Source organism: Camellia sinensis, chromosome 8, assembly GCF_055761805.1.
Source record: "Camellia sinensis isolate YWXY chromosome 8, ASM5576180v1, whole genome shotgun sequence".
NCBI classification, from domain to species: Eukaryota; Viridiplantae; Streptophyta; class Magnoliopsida; order Ericales; family Theaceae; genus Camellia; species Camellia sinensis.
The window spans coordinates 19,694,572-19,715,334 of record NC_138968.1 but is presented as its reverse complement, the minus strand read 5'-3'; the positions used below and the strand labels follow the sequence as shown (position 1 = coordinate 19,715,334).

General features: G+C 32.7%; 1 protein-coding gene across 1 annotated transcript; it reads right to left on the bottom strand.

The window, feature by feature from the left end:
* Nucleotides 1-456: 456 nt before the first annotated feature.
* LOC145796843 (uncharacterized) lies at nt 457-7,209 on the bottom strand. Its single transcript, XM_082882198.1, has 7 exons — nt 6,369-7,209; nt 5,136-5,262; nt 4,090-4,223; nt 3,428-3,545; nt 2,679-2,811; nt 1,737-1,811; nt 457-1,548 (listed from the first exon to the last, which is right to left on the bottom strand). The coding sequence occupies exons 4-6, from the start codon at nt 3,531-3,533 to the stop codon at nt 1,742-1,744; spliced, it is 309 nt and encodes a 102-aa protein (XP_082738324.1). The 5' UTR covers nt 3,534-3,545; nt 4,090-4,223; nt 5,136-5,262; nt 6,369-7,209; the 3' UTR covers nt 457-1,548; nt 1,737-1,741.
* Between the last annotated feature and the right edge of the window lie 13,554 nt (nt 7,210-20,763).

The window sequence follows — 20,763 nt, the reverse complement described above, 5'->3', positions numbered from 1 at the left end:
AACCACACACACCCCAAAACCAGACCTTCAATATATGAACTTAATGGAAATAAGGATGCCTAATACCAAAAGACAAAAAGTTCTCAGGTTATGCACTGGAGGAGATGACAGGTCAAAAGATTGTATGCAGAAAAAGAAAACCAAATAATTCCATAGCCCCTCCATGAAACTTCATGTTCCAAGTACAAGTTTAGGTACCCCATGCTAAAGATTTTCATATTTTATGCCTAGACATTTCCAATTTTGGGTGGATTTCTGTGCTGTCACATTTGTGTGCATTTAAATTTTCAAGTAGTTCTAACTTATTTTTATTAGCTTGATTTGAAGATCACCTTAAATTCAACATACAAATGTAGTAGATGGGCTAAATTTCATATGGTTTATCAATAACGCAATGTACAAACTACTAAGCATTATAGTGAGAACAAGGTTGATACCATCTTTAGAGCTGTCAAGTAACTCCTTGCAAGATTGCTTCCCCAAACGACATTTCTGCAAAAATGAGACACCAAATACTATGCCTGTGAATACATTAAAGATTGTTATCTATAGAGTCAGCGAATGAGCAAAGCTAGTAACAAATCAACAGAATGAAACTGAAAAAGAACGGTTCAAATTGGTATTCAAATGTACAACCAACAAAAAAATAAAGGCACAAAAAACCACAAAGCAAGAAGACGATAATTTTAAATACCAATAACAAATTGGACTCCTAATGGCCTGCAACTTGACATTTATCAGGAATATCAGCAGCTCTTGAATGAGGTGATATGACTCCCAAAAAACTCCAAAAATATTTCCAAATGCATCATTTTTCTGGCTCCTTTTATCATAATTTTTTTTCTAATTTTAATAAACTAAATAATCAATAATACAGGATCCTACCCATTTTCTAGGCTAATACAACCATTTAATATGTGATCCATCATGGTCCTGTGAATGCATAAAAATTGAAACTTTTAACCAAGTCATCAGCAAACAAACTAAAATGCATCCACACTCAGTAATGAATCAACATAGAGATAAAACCAAAAGAAAAAACAAAACAAGAAGTTAAATGTTTTAAACCTGATCAGTCATGATCCTCAAATGACCATATGTCAAAGTCTTCACACTGTCATACTGTTTTTCCATGCTGAAGTCCAAGAATCTGCTTGATGCTCTGAATTTCAGCGTTCTCCATGATCTGTTTATGGCTTGCTTCCCTCACATTAAGCAATTTACCTCTCAACGGGAACACACCATAATAATAAGGTAACACAACAGAAATTCCTGCCATCCGTATATACTCAAATCAGTTAAAAACTCTAAAACAAAACCAAACTCAACTGAAACTACTTAAACAAAACCAAACTCAACTGAAACTCTAAAATGAAATCCCCCGTCCTTTGCATACTTGGAAAACAAAAAATGAAAATAGCTCAAGATAGATACAGTGTAAACACAGACCACAAATGAATGCTCAGTGTGTGGATCCCATGCTACAGTTTCCACATCTGCTGAAACTGACCACTTAAATCCTGTATGAGAAGGTATCCTTCCATCCTTCTGCAATCACATAAACATATATTTAATCAAAATAATGCTGAGGCAAGGCAACTTAGCAAAGTGAATACACAAGCGCGCACAAAAAAAAAAAAAAAAAAAAAGAGTAAAAAAAAAGAAGCAAAATGCAAGAAAACAATAATTTTGAAGTTTATAATTAATAAACAGACCCAATAAAACATTTCCATTACCATGACTACTGTATGATCAAAGGATCCACTAAGTAGAACTTGTGGCACATGATGATTCCTTGCGACGGCTTGAACCTGAAAATCAACTATAGCAAGGTCATAAAAATTATAAACAAATTATTAACAAGATCACCATAAAATACAGGTTTCCAATACCCAAATTAAATGATATGCTTGACATGCTATCAGGTTCTCAGGTTTTTCTCCAAGATAGACTTGAAGAGTGAGTACCAGCAGATTAGAATTTAAAAAGAGGATGAATGGAAGGCAAGCTACAGGACAAAGAAGGGGTTTTATAAGTCATTGGTTATGCCATTTGTCCTTTCAAATGCACCAAGTACTTTCAAATGAACCAAACAGTCCCCTATCATGTCATACCAATGGTGAAACTCATGGGTCTATTGGCGTGGTCCACATGGCTGTTTTGCTTTTTCCTCCTCCACGCATAGATTCCGAGAGGCCAATCCCCATTAGAAAAGGTTAGAATATTGAGATTCAATCCCTTGGAGTAGTTTTATATATAGCAATGCAATGATGACTGTTAGAATATGCCTAAAGAAACATTAAAGGCAGGTGACAAATTTAGTGCCTTCATAGGATATACTTTTTTTCACCCAATTTGCCCTCGACTCCAAAAAGTCCCTACTTAGGTGTTAGTTGGAGTTCAAAGATCCTATGTAAAGATTATTCTTTCACAACAGCTGTCTAATATGGTCTGTGATTGAGCAATTCAATTGTATATTTATTCACTGTGATAAGTGTCACCAGATTCACCAGGTGTTCACTATCAAGTTAAAGCTTCTGGCTGATTTTTCCTGGTCAAACAAGTGAACTCCATGCAAGTAATAGGAAAACAAGGGATGACATTTGACGTTAAATAAAGGATGGTTTATTAATCAAAATTATTTGATTGAATTATTCTGGACATAGAATCTCTCTTACCCTCCAATTGAAAAGGCCATATCATTTGCAGAATTTGTATCTGGGAATGACCTACTCTCTGTTCTGTCTTTGAGCAATGCTGGTGAAGTTTGTGCAGAAGAATTAACAAACTGGGACCCCTGCATCTTCTCATCTGCAATGGGTTGTCCCATCAGACCTCATTTTGCCAGATAATGTGTAATCCTAACCATTACCAAGTAAATAATCGGTAGGAGAATCAAACTGTTAGAGTGAAATGTAAGCTTCCCCTGCCATCACACAAGAAGTACAAACTAACAATTACGGAACCAATTTTTTTTTTTTATTATTATTTTTTTATAAGTCATTACAGAGCCAATTAATTGGTAAGGAAGAATAAAAATTCAGCAAAAAAGAAAAGACAGTTTTGGTCTGTCTTATAACTATAACTATTATGGAAAAATTTAAGTTTTGGCCTGCCTACTCTACTTATAACTATTATGGAATTCTAGATACAGATAAGGCCAAAGGAGAAGGAAAAATTTATGTTGCTACTAAAAACTTTGGTCACTTGAAACATTTTAATGTTTTCAGAATTCAGACCGAGATTATTCTGAAATTGAGAAGAATTGAGATTAAATAAAGGAAAAGGCAAGAACAAATTTGAGAAAATGAAAATGCTTATTGAGAAAGAAATATTCATGTATATGATAAAATAAGAAGAGATGATGGAGTAGGCACAGACTTCCTATTGCCACACATAAAAGCACCTTCTCAATTTTAATAACTACCTTGATGTGCAGAATTTTCAACGGTATAAGCAGGTCCTGATGGTGAAGAACTAACCAGGGTCCGCTGGGCTTTTGTCTTTAATGACAGCAACTTTGAACATATCATGGACACATACTCCTTAAAGTAAAAATGTGAAAAATATTATTTTTGATGAAAACTCAAGCTCAAAATAAATTACTAAGCAGGTCCTTAGCAAGGATTTTTGTACTAACATAGCACAAATGAGAAAATGATCTACAACCAGAAAGACAGAGAACACATGCTGTATTTTATGGCATACAATCTTTGCAAGCAGAAAACAAGGTCATTAATAAACATACCTCACATGTGAGTGATATGATAAATTGTGGGAAAACAAATAAAAAGGAAAGCATGAACAATGCATAAATTCATGAGAAGGTAGACAGCAAATTCCCATCAAGTATAGAGAGCTAGTCAAAAAAAATTCGGAGCATGATATGTGATGTGGCTATTCAGCAATAAAAACAAGGGTTAGTTACACTATAACCCCTATGCTTAATCTAAAAACATATTACCCCATGACATTTAAAAATGTACACAACCTTGGAGTGCAAAATTGGCGAATTCCATCAAAATTGGCAAATACACGAGCGGGATTGAATGTGTATGATAAATTTAGAGTGTTCAATGACAATTTTACCCCCTATTTTTTTCTTTACTTTTCTCTTTCCTCCTCCCCCTTCTTCCTCACGCTGCAACCAGCAGCAATCTCACTCACCAATTCAATTGTCTTCTCTTCTTTCTGACTCTTTATTTTTCTTATCTCTCCTTTACCTGTTGAAGCCCCCACATATCAAGAACAACAAGCAACAACTGTTCGTGAGATGAGACAACCAGCCACTGTATAATGCAATTAAACAACATTCAAGAAGCAGCTTTCACAAACACAAGCTTCTAACAGTTGAAAACTGTTAGAATAGATGCTACTTTATTTTATTGTTATTAAAACTCGATATTGCCTTCAACGATCAAATTAAGTTTTGAACTGTTAGAAGACGAAAAAGAAATAATCCGAAACATACAAAATAGTTGCAGCTTCTAAACTCTACATTAGATGATTATATGATGTCCCAATACAAGATCACTAATCTTCACCAAGAAATATAAAATACTATCTAAAACATAAGAATAGAAATTACCCAATGTTCCCAATATCACTTGCAATCATCTTACAATACCTCGGCAGGTCTAACCTAAAGATGGGATTAGAAAAGGATTCTATAGGGAATAATATTGAATCAGCTAGGACAAGACTTCCAAAAATAGCCCTAAAGCAGTTCATCCTTTCTAAGTGCTCAACAACCAAGAGATAAATTGAGATGTAGAATATCATGAGAAAGCACTAATGTTTAGAAGATAATTAAGGAAACATTAGTAAACTAGCAATTTTATTTAATTTGATGGAAAAGAAGATAATTCTACAATGTATTTTGAAAATCTAGTTCCTGTCTACTACTAGAGTATAATTGCTAAAATAAATGCAAGAATACTCTTTCAATATTTTCTTATTTCTTACCGAAGAAGAAAATATCGAGATAAAAATTGTACGCTACTTTCTCAGGTTTTATCAAATTAACGTATCTACTGGAAAAAAAAGAAAGAAAGAGGAAACTAAGTAGGAAGCACAAATGTGATATTCCAAAATACAACATATTTGAGAAGCTATTTATAAGCAAAGGAACTTACTTTACTATTGCTCTTCGCACTTTCCAAAATTCTGATGTTGTGTTATGGGTTTGTAGACCCACTCAAAAATCATTGCATGATAACAATCCTGTGAATTTAAGTTTAACACGTGAAACTGCCGAAAGAACTGCAAAAAAGGAAACGTGCAAATCTTTTAAAATAATGGAACTATAATCCTGAAAATACAACTTTTCTAAAAATAGAACAAATAGAGAAGTCCTTGCAAATAGAATTGAAAAAGCCTTCACATATCCGTTGTGTTTCATCACTTAGAATTCAGGGGAAAAAGAAAGAAAAATATCCATCATAGAACTGATATAAAACACAACTTTTAGGCATGGAATAGTCATTCTCACTCTTGCACACCAAAAAATAATTCTAGTAACACAATCTTTGGTTAAGATTCTTTACTTTACCCCCATAATTTTTGTTATACACAGGCTTGACTCACTGAATTTTCACATAGACAGACAAAGGCAATGAGTCTACATGTATAAATAATGATGATGACAGCTATAATGATAAAAATTTAGAAGACAAGTGAGTTGTCCATTAAAGAACCTTACAGCAGTTCAGTTTAGGATAAGACCCACTTTCTAGCCATATTGTCCTAATCTTCAGTTTAGGATAAATAATTTGATTAAGTCAACTTGTTTTCATCCTCCAACTAGATTCTTTCCTTTTTTTAAAAAATTTTTTGATCCAGATATCTCATCTGATTCCTATTAAATCACTTAGCCTAACTACTACTTGACCATTAATTAATGCCATGCAACATTAATTCCAAACAAAATCTTTGTGCAATCTCTGTAATCTAAGCTTATGTCAAAATCATTTTTGTTGCTTTACAAATTTTTTTTAGCTATTGGAAGTCTAATTCAATCACCTACATATTCCCAAGTATCATTTTCAGAATATGTGTATGTGTATATATACACATATATTGAAATCCAATCTACTTCTTATCAGTTTCGCTTAAAACCCAAGGAGAAAGAGTTCTCTGTAGTGAAAATTCACATTTCACCAACCAAATTGAAAAACAAATCCTTTATAAATTTCAAACCAACTTCACATCTACTCAATTGAGGCAAAGAAGAGGACTTTATTTTCTTTTCCTTCTCAAGACTATCGAAAGAAAATGTAAGAAGACATGTTCTTGAGAAGAACAGAAGTCCTAGAGAAAAAGAAAAGACAAACAATGGATTATTATCCAAACACCTAAAGAAAGTTTACCCGATTAGCCTCCACAAGAGCATTTCGACTCTATCCCTTTCTTCACTATCTTTATCTTTGTCACAAAACTCAAATGATTCTTCTCTCACAGATTCTACTATTTCACTGGACCAGAAAATTTCATTGGCACTGCAGTTGATCAGAAAATCTAAACATGTTGCATTAAAATCTGCAGTCACATAAAATGCTACATTTCAAAGTCTTTGCATAGTTCACATTGAACCCTCACTTTTTATATGCAAAATTGGAAATATATCAGGAAACCCTCACTTTGATATATATCAGTCAACTGAAAACAAACTGGAAATATAGCAGTATGACAACTGGAAACTAACTCCAAAAAAAAAAAAAGCCAACTGGAAACAAACAGTCAAGTTACCAAAACCCAAAAGTATACTCATTAAATTTTTTTAAAAAAAAAGCGGAAGAAGAAATATATCAGAAACCATTGGCCATCATAGAAGTATCGAATAAATTGATTTAAACAGATCCATATAGGCTGTAGCTCCCCAAATAGGGGATTTTTGTGGTTGGATGCCTCAGAAAATGAAAATGCTAAAGACTATATTGATAATTTTTTTGGAAGAGCCCCATCCTAGTTAATTTAGTTATGGGAATATCAAATTTCCAACGAATTCTTTTCAATTTGTAACTCAATTGGAGTTCTATTGCTTCAAATCAAAATACCCACTACACACAATTTCCATTAGAGTTCTTCAAATTTGATTTTAAATCTGAATTACATGAACACAGCACACAAAGGGCAGAGGAAGAGTAATTTAACTCACACAGAGATATGATCTAATCAATCACATATACAGATAGATAGATTATAGAGAGAGAGTACCAGGATCGAAGGGGGTCTGCACAACCGACTCGTTTTTCTTTGTCAGAGAGATGGGAGACGGAAAGCCCTTGCGAGATTTAGGGACCAAAGAGCTGCCTCTGCAGATACCATTCTGCCTCTGTAGATTTAGAGGCGACAAACACTCACCTGAACCCAAATCACAAAGGGAGACAAGAAGACAGAGACACATAGAAGAGACCGAATAGAGAGAGAGAGAGAGAAACAGAGGGCGATGGCGAGTGTGGTCTGAGGATATGAGGATCAACGAGAGATCAGTGTGGTCGTCGGTTGAGTGTGGTCTGAGGATCTGTGTGAGAGAAAGACAGTTGGCGATGGCGATTTACGGCGGTGGCGATGGCGATTTACGGCGGTGGCGATGTGCAACGGACGTGAGCAACGGTGGTGAGGGACTTCGGTGAGCGAGAGAGTGGGCACCGATTGAGAGAGAGAACACAGAGAGAGGGAGAGAGCGGATGAACATACACAGAGGGAGAGTTGGAGACAAAGAGGAGATCAGGGCTTTTATTTATTTATTTATTTATTTTTTGTTTTCCAGGTACAAAACGACATTGTTTTTACTTTGGCGACCAAATTTTTTTTGTCGCCAAAAAATTTCATTTCCCCCCTCCCTGTTTGAAATTTCCCTCCCAAACACTTTTGGCGACCAAAACACCATATTAGTCGCAAAAAAGGTACCTTCGGCAACAAATTTTTTTAGTCGCTAAATCTCAATCAACGCCGACTAAAATATTAGTCGCTAAAAGTACAAATTTGGCGACTAAATTTTTTTGGTCGCCAAAATGTAACCTTTGGCGACCAAATTTGTAGTTGGTCGCGAAAAGCATACCAATTTCTGCGACTAACTCATTTTTGGTCGCCAAAATGTGACCTTCTGCGACCAACTCATATTTGGTCGCCAAAAATATTGATCATTCGCGACTAATTAATATTTGGTCGCCATATGTCATTTTTTTGCGACCAAAATTTTTTTGGTCGGCAAAAGTGGTCGCCAAATGTGTAAATTCTTGTAGTGGGCATTCATCATTTTTTTTAAAGTATTATTTTTCCTTTCAGCAATTTCATTTTGCTGCAGTGAGTAAGGAGCGATGGTTTGATGAATTATTCCATGTTCTTTACAAAACTCACCAAAAGGTGATTCATATTCACCACCTCTACCACTTCTAAGTTTCTTGGTTTTCTTACCAAGTTGATTTTCAATTTCATTCTTATATTGAATGAAAGTTTCCAAAACTTCATCCTTGGTTTGAATTAAATAAACATAACTATATTTAGTATAGTCATCTATAAAAGTGATAAAATACTTTTTTCCACCTCTAGTTTGAATTGATTTAAAATCACAAATGTCACTATGAATTAATTCAAGTGGTTCCGTACTTCTTTCAATTGAATGAAAAGGAGTTTTAGATAATTTTGCTTCAACGCAAATTTCACATTTATGATTTGAATCAATGTTAAATTTAGATAAACATTCCATATTAATTAATCTATGCAAAGATCCATAATTAACATGTCCTAGTCTACCATGCCATAAATTTGAATACTCAAGCAAGTAAGAAGAAGATGTAGTATTATTAATAACTGAGGGTATAACGGTCATTACATTTAACTTGAACAGGCCATCAGACATGTAACATTTTCCTACATGCATCCTATTCTTAGTAAGTACAAATTTATCACTCTTAAATACTAGCCTAAACCCATTTTTACTCAACAATGATCCGGAAACAAGATTCTTGCGAATGTCCGGTACATGCAGCACATTATTGAGAGTGAGTTCCTTTCCAGATGTCATCTTGAGTACAATCTTTCCTTATCCTTCAACTTTGGAAGTTGAGGAGTTGCCCATAAAAAGTTGTTCACCATTGTCCACTGAAGAATAAGATGTGAACATCTTTTTGTCGGCGCAAATATGGCGAGTAGCACCAGTGTCTACCCACCATTCTTTAGGATTTCTGACAAGATTTGCCTCGGAAACAACTGCAGAAAGATTAATGTCTTCGACACCATTGGAAATATTATCCACTTCGGTCATATGGGCTTGAGCAGGCTTCTTGCTTGTTCTTCTTTTACTTTTATCTTTACTACGGCAATCTTTGGCCTGATATCCCTCTTTGTCACAGGTGTAACATTTGCCATTAAACTTGTACTTTTTATTACCTCCCCTTTAGAGCCTTGTGATGAACTTTCTCTAGAAAACTTTCATTTCTTGGTTTTTGAAGCATGTTCCACCACATTTGCCTTAGACTCCATAGGATGCTTACCAGCCCGCTTTTTAGAATTGCGATTGTCCTCCTTAATTCTCAAACGCACAATTAATTCGTCCATAGAAATTTCTTTGCGCTTGTGTTTAAGGTAGTTCTTGAATTCCTTCCAACCTTTTGGTAATTTTTCAATTAAGGCTGCAACTTGGAAGAATTCACTGAGAGACATGCCTTCTGCGTGAATGTCATGCAGAATGAGTTGGAAATCTTGAGCTTGGCCGATCACACTTTTTGAATCAACCATTACAAAATCCAAGAATCTGCCAACCACAAATTTCTTTGAACCGGCATCTTCCGTTTTGTACTTTTTCTCCAACGATTCCCAAAATTCCTTTGCTGTCTTGATTGGACTGTAGACATTGTATAATGTGTTGTCAAGTCCGTTCAAGATGTAGTTCCGGCAAAGGAAATCGGCATGTTTCCAAGCATCAACTGCAGTAACCACTTGCCGGTCAGTTTCATCCTCTTTCAAGATAAGAGTATCTTCACGGAAGAAACGAGCCAGGTTCAGAGTTGTAAGATAGAACAACATTTTATGTTGCCATCTTTTAAAGTCAGTTCCTAAGAACTTCTCTGGCTTCTCTCCATGATTTCTTGGTACTGTCATCACAGGAGAGGGGGTTGGTGCAATTGCAACCACCACAATAGTACTTGTTTGGGCATTAGTTTCAGTAGCCATCAATTCTAATTTATAAAACAAATTATAATTAGAATTTACACTACACAAAAAATTAAACCAAATGCACAGAATTAAATTCTGTAAAAATAAAAGAAACAAGAATGTAACTTTTATTTTTCAATTAATTTGGAAATAAAATAAAATTTTATTCAACCAAATTAATTCCACACAGGAAATTAAATTCTGTAAAATAAAAGAAATAAGAATATAACTTTTATTTTTTCAATTAATTTGGAAATAAAATAAAATTTTATTCAATCAAATTAATTCCACACAGAAAATTAATTTCTGTAGCACTTCAATAATTAAAATACTAAAACAGAATTTTAAGTAATGAACACTCAGAAAATAATTTCTAAAACCCAAAATTAATTTCTAAAAAAATTTCACAAAAATATATTTTGAATTGTTAATGACACCAGTATCGTACTACTAGTTGTTGTCAAAGAAAAGAGACAGTATATTACTACTATCTGTCAAATAGCATATAAATACTATTTGTTTTTCCAACCAGAATATTATTTTGTAAATCCACAGAAAATAATTTTCTTCCGAAATTATTTACGAAGAATGAAAAAGGGAAACAAACGAAAAATTCTGTAAATAGAATAATTCGAATCTGTTTTAAGATTGTTGGTACAATTTTCTATGTAAAATAAAATAACTTGAAATAATCAAGCAAAATAAAATAAATCTTACAGAATTTATTTCGTTGAACCGAATAAATAATTCAAGACCAAGTCAAGTGTGTGACACTCTATCCTTAAGACTGATTCGCCCTGCTACGGTGCTTACGGTTGAGTGGCGTCTATCTCCCAGGATACAATGATTTTCACAAATCTGTAGAAGCACTTCAAACAAATTTGTTCGGCGAATCAAACCTGTGATCTATACTCTCTTTAATTTATTCTAAAACTAAATATGAAGAATAAATGCACTAGAGAAAAATTGGACAGCAATGAGACAAAACAACAGACTGAATTTTTCGACTATTTTTTCCCGGCTATTTTTTTTCCCGACCCAGACCGCTGGAATCATAGCAGTATATATAGGCAAAAAACCTTAGCCCCGAACAAGTTTCACAAAGAAGTGAAAATGTTCTTCAATAAATGAACAGGTGCAACATTATTTATAGTTGTTTTGTCCGTTGCAAAATTTCAACCAATTTGAAGAAGGTTCCGAAAGTGTAGCAGCTAAAGAACTGTTGAAACTTTATTATTTAAACCATTTGAATATATACATATATATGTATGTATATATTAAATTATTTGAATAGTTTAATAAATAAATAAAGAGGTACAAATTTTAAGAAACCACTAAGGAATCTAAAATTTGAATTTAGAATTAAATTAAATTGCCTTAATTACAAATTTCAGGAAACCACTCAGGAACCCAAAATTTGAATTTAGAATTAAATTAAATTCCCACAATAATTTTTATTGAAAAAATTCAAATGAATTTTATCTAAAAAATTAATGTTAGACCCGAAAACGACGTCACCTTCCAATTCACTCATAAATGGTTTTGACGTGCCGTCTTTACCGTGTGACTTGCCACGCGGCAAGAAACATTTCACCTCTTCGGACTCATCCCAAAAGACGTTTGGGGCCCACTCGACATTTGGGGCCCTCTCAAATTTGGGCTAAAAAATATGCCTATATTAAACCATTTTTTTCCAACATTATGATCCTTATCTTGATTAGTGTGTGGTGTTTCATTTTAAGTATAATTCAAGGGTCATAAATCTTTCATAATCATTTTCATAAATTTTTTTTCATAATACCTACCATTGCCCTGACAACAAAACTCGTGGAAGTTTTGGTACAGATTTCGAAGATTAAAATACAGGAAGCAGAATAAAAGTAAAATTCACAAATAAGGTCTCTGTTTTGTATTTGGCTGTATATGGAAACAGTTTATGAAAACAAGCTAACTAGTCCATGCAAAGTACTTTCCTACATCTTGACTTGTGTTCAGTGCAGGAAATTTTTTGCTATAAATCTCGTTAACTGCCAATATGAAGTCCATCTTATTGCTAATTCAAACTATCTCAATACGAATCATTTTCATTTGTTTATACTTCCATTTACTTGGCAGACAAAGTTAATTCTATTTCATTCGAAATTTCTCCGAAGAACCAAAAACTATCCTTTCTTTTGTTACCTAAACAGGTCAACCAATTTTCAAAGACAATTTTATTCTCATATTAACACAAAATTGCACAGAATTTGAAGAAAACACAAATATTTTGAATTCAAGTGTTACCTATTGTCAAATACAGTGCCAACCTCTATGGACAGAATAACTTTCAAAGACTGATGTCAAGATTTGCACCAGCACACGTATCACTTTAATTAGAATATGAACGTCCTGAACCTTAAATTTTAAATCTTAAAATAAAAAATAAATTTTTTTTAAAAATTAAACCCTAATCCTGAAATAAAAATAAATAAATTTTATCCCTAAACCCTAGAATAAAAAAAAATTAAGAATTAAAGTAAAAAAGTGATCATTTTATATAATTTTTTTTTTTATTGAAAGCGTATTTTCAAAACACGTTTTCATGTTGTGCGTTTTTCAATTGCGTTTTATTAATTGACGAGATAATTAGTAAACGCGCGACCTTAATTAAAAGCACGTTTTGTAAACACGTTTTCATGATTTTGTTTATTTTGTCTGGCTAGACCACAAAAATCTTGAAAACGTATTTTGTAAACGCGCTCCAGCTTAGTTTGCGAAATTCCGCAAAAGTAGGCTTTAGTTTGGGAAATAAATTAGTATAGGGGCTTAGTTTGGAAAAAGCCTCAAAAAGCTAAAACAATTTTTTTTATTTTTCAAAAAAAATTACTTTTTAAATTTATCTACACAAGACGGGTTGAAAAAATAAAATAAAAAAATTTGACATGATTTTCAAAAAATATAACTAAAGAAAAAAAATTTAAAAAGTGTGGCTTAGATGTTTCCAAATACTAATTAAAATTTAAAAAAATAATAATAACAATAATAATAATTGGAAAGAAATTAAAAAAAAAAATTCAAGGTTACACCTCATTAATAAATTAAGTCCTAATTTTTTTAATTATTTTAATTTAAACCTTAAACTTTTAAAATTATATCAATTTTAACCATCTTTGTACCCATAATTATAGCTAATGTAAAATAAATAATTTAGACAATTTAATCACTTTTTTTTTTTCCTCCATTATTACGATTGCCAGTCACCTCCAACTTTTAGACCAAGTTTGGCATGATTGAAAAAAAACAAAAAGTCAAAAAGTCACTATCTTATTTAAGTCACATCATCTTATTTAAGTCACATCACCTCTCTAACACATCATTTCAAACATAATCCAAACCCAACCCATATTTCATAAAAAGTCAAAAAGTACACTTATTTAATCTTCCCAAACTAAGCCTCTCGTCCATCATCGCCTCTCCTCTTCCCCAACCCACTACCATTTCTATTTGTTTTTGTCATCCAACACTACTCTTCTCTTCCCTAAGTTCACTGTCACCCATCTCATTCCTTCCTTAATTCATAGCCACTGCTACTGTTCAGCATCACTGACATGGTTGAATTATCTAAATGATCCCTGTTAGTTATAACTAACAAATTATTAGAGTTGATACCATTTTAAAATTGAGAGTTTATAAAATAATTAAAAAATTAGAGTTTTATTTGCTATCGGGATCAAACCCTAAACTTAAAAAAAAGATATATCTTTAAGATATTGTTTAAAAACATTATTTATATTTTATTATCCGTACTTTTTGCATCAAATTAATATATTTTTTTCAAATTTCTTAATATAACATACGTTAACAAAAAATTAATTATTTGTTAATTGAAATGTTTTGCATTGTCTTTTAAAATTTTAATACAAAAATAGTAAGTTTTATCATTTAAACCAATAGATATTAATTTGAAGCACTATTTAAATTTACTCCAAGAATACTAGAATAATTTCTCTACAATAGACTCAAAAATTGAATGTGAACAACCTCTTCATCAAGGGATCGTTGAACAAATTTTTTTTTGGCAAAATCATAGAAAAATAAATTTGGGACAATTAATTGTATGAATGTGGAGAATAAAAAAAAATTGCAAAAATGTAAAATCCATCATTAAAGTTACAAAAATGCCCCTCCCTATTTCTCTCTATCATTTCTCTCCCTCGACACTCTCCTTGACCGCCAGCTACCCTATCCCTACTCAAACATACCACTGCCAACCCTATCCCAAGCTTCCATCGCCTTCTCTACCTCTTTTGCACACTTCTAACCCATTTCTCAATTGCCACCACCTACCTCTCCCCGCATTCTTTCATCTTTTGCCACCATCTTAATTAACCATCATAATTCCCAATCACCAACATTTTCAACCACAATACCAACAATAAAAAAAAAGGGAAATGAGATAGGGAGATTCAGATCAAAGCCTTTTCTTGATGATGGTTTTCTAAAGAAGATGTTGTCACAGTGATGGGAGCTTGTCACAGTGGATTTTCAAATGGGTAAAAGGTCATGTGGCTTTTCAAGGAGGAAGAGGTTATAGTAGTATAGTAGAGGATGGAGGAACAGGTTTGTAGTGGAATGAGGAAATGACTTGGAGTTGGTGAGGTAGGGGGAAAGAACTAGGGTGACTGGAGATGGATGGCGGTGGTGATGGTCGATAGGGTATGATGGTGGTTGGGGTAGCAAAACGAGAGGAAAGAGAGAAAATGGAGAAGCCAAAATGTAAAATAAAAAAAAAAATCATGTATTTATAATTTTTTTGAACTTTCCACCGATATTCCACATGTTTTTAAAATTATTTCCAATATCTCCTAGTTCCATTCGGTTGGGACAGTGGGGTCTATTTGATAGTTTATTCTATAAATTTATAATTTTTTATATGTAAGTTATCTTTAAAAAAAATTAAATTAATTCAACAATTATATTCAAATAATTTTTTCAAATTTATCTTCAAAAAAAAAAGATGTATGGTTTTAAAATAGATTTAAAAAAAAAAAAAAGATGTATAGTTTAAAAAAAAATCATGTATTTATCATTTTTTTCAATTTTCCACCGATATTCCTCATGTTTTTTAAAATTATTTCCAATATCTCCTAGTTCCATTCGGTTGGGGCAGTGGGTCTACTTTGATAGTTCATTATATAAAGTTTTAGGAGTGTACACGGTCCGGATTGGTTTGGTATTGAAAAAATTTAAGAACCAAACCGATCTTAAAGGTTTTGTAATTTTGAGAATCAGACCAAATCATCACACTAGTAAAATCGGACTACAACGAAACCGTAATAACGGTTCGGTTGCGGTTTGATTTACGGTTCCAAAAATTTCTATTTATAAGAATAAATTGTTAATATTAGCAAAATAATTACTCAAACTGATTATATTTATGTTGGCTAAAATATTGGCTTATTTTTCCTACGAAGGAAAATATCATAAATGCGAGCGTGCCAGCAAGGATTGAAAAATCATTACAGATTAAATTCAAGCCAATTATCAAGCGATTGTGTTGACGGTTCTTTTGCCTCAACGAAGAGGACTTCAAGATTGCCAAGTGTAAAGAAAAGAAAAATTAAAAGAAGAATGGGGAACGGAGAAAGACGATTGAGTGAACAATCAAAGTAATAAATACTTACCTCTACTCCTATGCTTCGAAAAGAAAGTACATAAAATGCTAAGAAAGTACATAATGAAAATAAATGCTTCGAAATATAAATCTATGTTAAACTACTCCTAAGATAAGGAAAATGACAAGAAATATTGAAATCAAGTATCTTTGATTATGAATTCTGGATCCTTTACAATGTAGCCATTAATGGCTATTTATAGAAGAAAAAATACAGCAATAACTACTTAGTAACTACCCATTTCTTCCATCTTCATTCTTGTCTTGCCATGTGTCATTCCACTCATCCACTTTGTCCTCCCACTCATCCACTTTGTCCTTCATATTCTCCATTATCTTTATAACTTCCTTTAACTTCCAAATGAATAAGAGGATGCCACGTGTCCTGCAATTATATAAATAATAAATAATAATAAAAATTGCAGATTTATGGTGTTAACATTACCCCCCGCGGCCCTTAAAAATGATGTTTACTTGAATTTTTGAAGGGCCGAACCAAGCACATGACTAACCTAAGCAGTAAAGTGCTTCGAATGATGTAACAACACCAATAAAGTGCTTCGAATGAGTATGAAATTATGACTAGATGACTCGAATTATGACTAGTAACAAGCTTCGAAAGTGATATAAAGGACCAAAATCATTCTTCGAAGGTCGATGGAACCGACCAAAGACGAATTACATCCTCAAAAATACTCGACAAAGCTTCGAAGGTTCACAACCACCATTATTATTTCTTCGAAGCTGTTGTTGATGCAAGATAGAGAGCTTCGAAGCTTACAAAATTATGGCAAAACAGCTTTCGAAGCAACTTATGGCAAAACGGCTTTCGAAGCTGTTTTTGGCCAACCATTGTGGTTTATTCAAAGCTTATATGTTCTGGTTCACACATAATTAATGGAAATATTAATTTTGTGCTTCGAACCAATTATTATTTCTTCGAAGACACCAAAACTATTGTTCTTCGAGCCAACTTATGATGCCAAAAATAGGCATTATTCGACAACTAATTAATTGTCATTTTACATATATTTGAAGAGATGTACACATTTCGAAAGTTTTCAAAGTTTTATACAGTTTCGAAGGTGAAGTAATCAACCTTCGAAACAACTCTTGATGTTTCGAATGTATCTTCAAAGCTTTATACAGCTTCGAAAGTAGAGTAATCAACCTTCGAAACAACTCTTGATGCTTCGAATGTATCTTCGATGCTTTGATTGTGTACATACAAACAATTGGCCATCAATTTGAAAAGATAAGCCATTTTCAACCATTTATTTAAATGCACAGGCTTTTTCTAGCCAAATTCATGCATTTTAAATGGTTATCCCTTGTTCTTAGTGCTTCGAACTCATAAGAACAATTTGTTAATTTTATTAGCCACATCATAAAAATTATATTTTGATGTGAACCACAAATCCAAAAAGGATTTTGAACACCAAAAGTCATGGTATAGTGTGACCATGAAAATTCATACTTTTTGACATTTTGAAAAATGTCAAAAATTTTGAATTCATGAACAGTGGCTTGTTCATTATCCTTGACCATGTTTGTTTTAAAAACATGACTTTCGCCGAATTGATTTTCATAATTCTTTGGCAAAGTAGGTTGTTTTTCCATGTTAGCCATTAATGGCTTATGAAAATCCCCCATAAGAATGTTATTTTCATGACTTGACTCTCTAAAAATTGATTTTTGGACCCCCCGAGCCATGTATGAAACATCATTCTTAGCCAAATTTGGCTCAAAAACATGCTCTTTCGTTATGTTAATTTCATAATTTGGCTCTTTAAAAACGGATTCTTGAACCCCCCGAGCCATTGATGAAATCAACTCTTTGCTTTTGCTATTTTTAACCAAGGAAAAATTCTGAAAAAATTCACCAATTCCGGCCATTAAGGCCTCAGTTAAAGACTTGGTAGTGAGAGTTGATAACTCATCATTCCATTGGCGAATTTCCATATCAAGTTGATGAATTTCTCCAATTAAATGGTGTCTTTTTTCTTCCACCAAATAATATTGTAAGGGATGAAAATTTATTTCATCAAGAAAATGGATCTCTTTTTGAAGATCCAAAATTTCTTGTTTACGCCAATAAATTTCATCTAGACTATTTGAAATGGACAAATCCAATTCATTTTCCATTTATTACACTTGACGTCCCACTGGGCGTGCCAAAAAATGTTGGCTAAAATGTTGGCTTATTTTTCCTACGAAGGAAAATATCATAAATGCGAGCGTGCCAGCAAGGATTGAAAAATCCTTACAGATTAAATTCAAGCCAATTATCAAGCGATTGTGTTGACGGTTCTTTTGCCTCAACGAAGAGGACTTCAAGATTGCCAAGTGTAAAGAAAAGAAAAATTAAAAGAAGAATGGGGAACGGAGAAAGACGATTGAGTGAACAATCGAAGTAATAAATACTTACCTCTACTCCTATGCTTCGAAAAGAAAGTACATAAAATGCTTCGAAATGGAAATACTGAAAATAAATGCTTCGAAATATAAATCTATGTTAAACTACTCCTAAGATAAGGAAAATGACAAGAAATATTGAAATCAAGTATCTTTGATTATGAATTCTGGATCCTTTACAATGTAGCCATTAATGGCTATTTATAGAAGAAAAAATACAGCAATAACTACTTAGTAACTACCCATTTCTTCCATCTTCATTCTTGTCTTGGCATGTGTCATTCCACTCATCCACTTTGTCCTCCCACTCATCCACTTTGTCCTTCATATTCTCCATTATCTTTATAACTTCCTTTAACTTCCAAATGAATAAGAGGATGCCACGTGTCCTGCAATTATATAAATAATAAATAATAATAAAAATTGCAGATTTATGGTGTTAACAATTTAACTCATGATAAAAACTAATAATATTAAGGCATTGCTCAATATTACATATCTATATCATCCTAATATCATTAAATTACAAAAAATCAGTTAATAAAAATAAAACTTGATATGATAATATTAAATATTTTATATATATATATATATATCTATATATATCTTATTAAATAATACTTATGCATGGTTGTTGTTTATTAAATATTTTATATATATATATATATATATATTAAAATTCGGTTCGAACTGTGATTTTTTTCATAAAATCCATTAACCGAATTGTTTTTACGGTTTTCAATATTTCTTGAACCGAAACCGAACCGGTTCTTGATATAACCAAACCAAACCGTACGGTTTGGCCTAGTTCGGTTCAGATTATCAGTTTGAACGGATTTTTGAATAGCCCTATAAATTTTTGTATGTAAGTTATCAATTTTAAAAAAAAAACAATGATACATTCTCTAAGTTTAGAGTTCTAATTCAACTCTAATGATGTGAAATTTTATTTTTTTTAAAAAAAGAAAAGAAAGAAAAATCAAGACCAAAACATCACATCAATAGGTGGAGTCTATTCTCTAGAGCTTATATTTTAGAGTTCCCAAACATTTTTTCAAAAAAAATTAGATTGATTCAACAATTACATCCAAATATTTTTTTCAAATTTATCTTCAAAAAAAAAGATGTATAGTTTGAAAATAGATTGCTCATTATGAAATTATAAAGAGCAGTGCTAGAAATATAATTTTTTTTTGTCAAAAACACTGAAATAGTTATATGATTTACATGTGTTTTACAAACTTCAAAAATAAGATCTCTAACATTATTGAATTATAAAATAAACAAACTATCATCTCATTAATTAGTTGAATAACTTTCAAATACTCACAGTTGTTATCACAACACATAACATAATAAATAAAGAGTGCTGCTATTAGCACCTATCAAAATTTTTTGGACCCTCTATTTTTTTGGACCTCAACCCTAAACCCTAAATTTTAATAATATTTTTTTGGACACCCCACTTATTACTAAATCTACCCATATTCACAATGAAATACACACCCACTTGAATCCATTCCAATTCCCTCTCTTCTCTCTCTCTCTCCTCATCAGTGATGTCTCTTCTTTCTCTTTTCTCTCACTCTCTCAAAACACCTTTTGTTCATATGAGAAAGTGGAGATTTTTCTCTCTCTTCTCTCTCTTTTCTCTCTCTCTTTCAAAACCCTTTCAAAACCCTAGTTTTTTCTCTCTCTTCTCTCTCCAACATTAACCACATCTAAAAAGTGGTTCCTGAAAACACAATGCATTTACTTGTGGAGTTGGTGTTCTTCGTCGATTAGGATTTCGACGACGTGGGTCTCTTTGGAATTTGCCATTGATTGGGAATTCAGATGAGAAAGTAAAGATTGATGCGAATTGTAGGAATAGAAAATAATGTATATATATGGAAAACTAATCTCCATAATATTTTCAGAATAGAAAACTAATCTCCATATTTTCATAATGAAAAGCACACCCACCCAATTTGTTCACTACTGTGTAGCCGAAAAAATGTATTTTGTTCAGAAACTGTTTTGTCGAACAATAATGATCCTGTCAGCACTGTATGTCCGAACAAAATTTGTTCATCACTGTGTAACTTGAATCCATTCTAATTCACAACTTAAAATAACATGAATTAAATCTATTCAAAATACATAACTTAAATCCATTCCAATTCACTCTTTTCCATTCTAAGTTAGTTTAACAAAGAAAATTACATAACTGACTATCTGCATTAATGTTCGAAACTTATGTATTGAACGAAAGGATTATGTTCAGTACTGTGTTACCGAACTGTAAGGCCCCGGTGTCCCACATCGGGAATGGAGAGAGAGTTTCTGGGTTATAAAAGTAAAAACCTGGACTCTTATATAGCATCGAGGCCTTTTCCCAAGTGGTGAAATCCCTATTAGAACTCCCCAGTTAAGCGTGCTTAGGCTGGAGTAGTTCTAGGATGGGTGACCCACTGGGAAGAACAAATCCGTGCGGGTGTGACCCAAAGCGGACAATATCGATGACGTGTAAAGGGTCGGGGCGTTACACGAACATA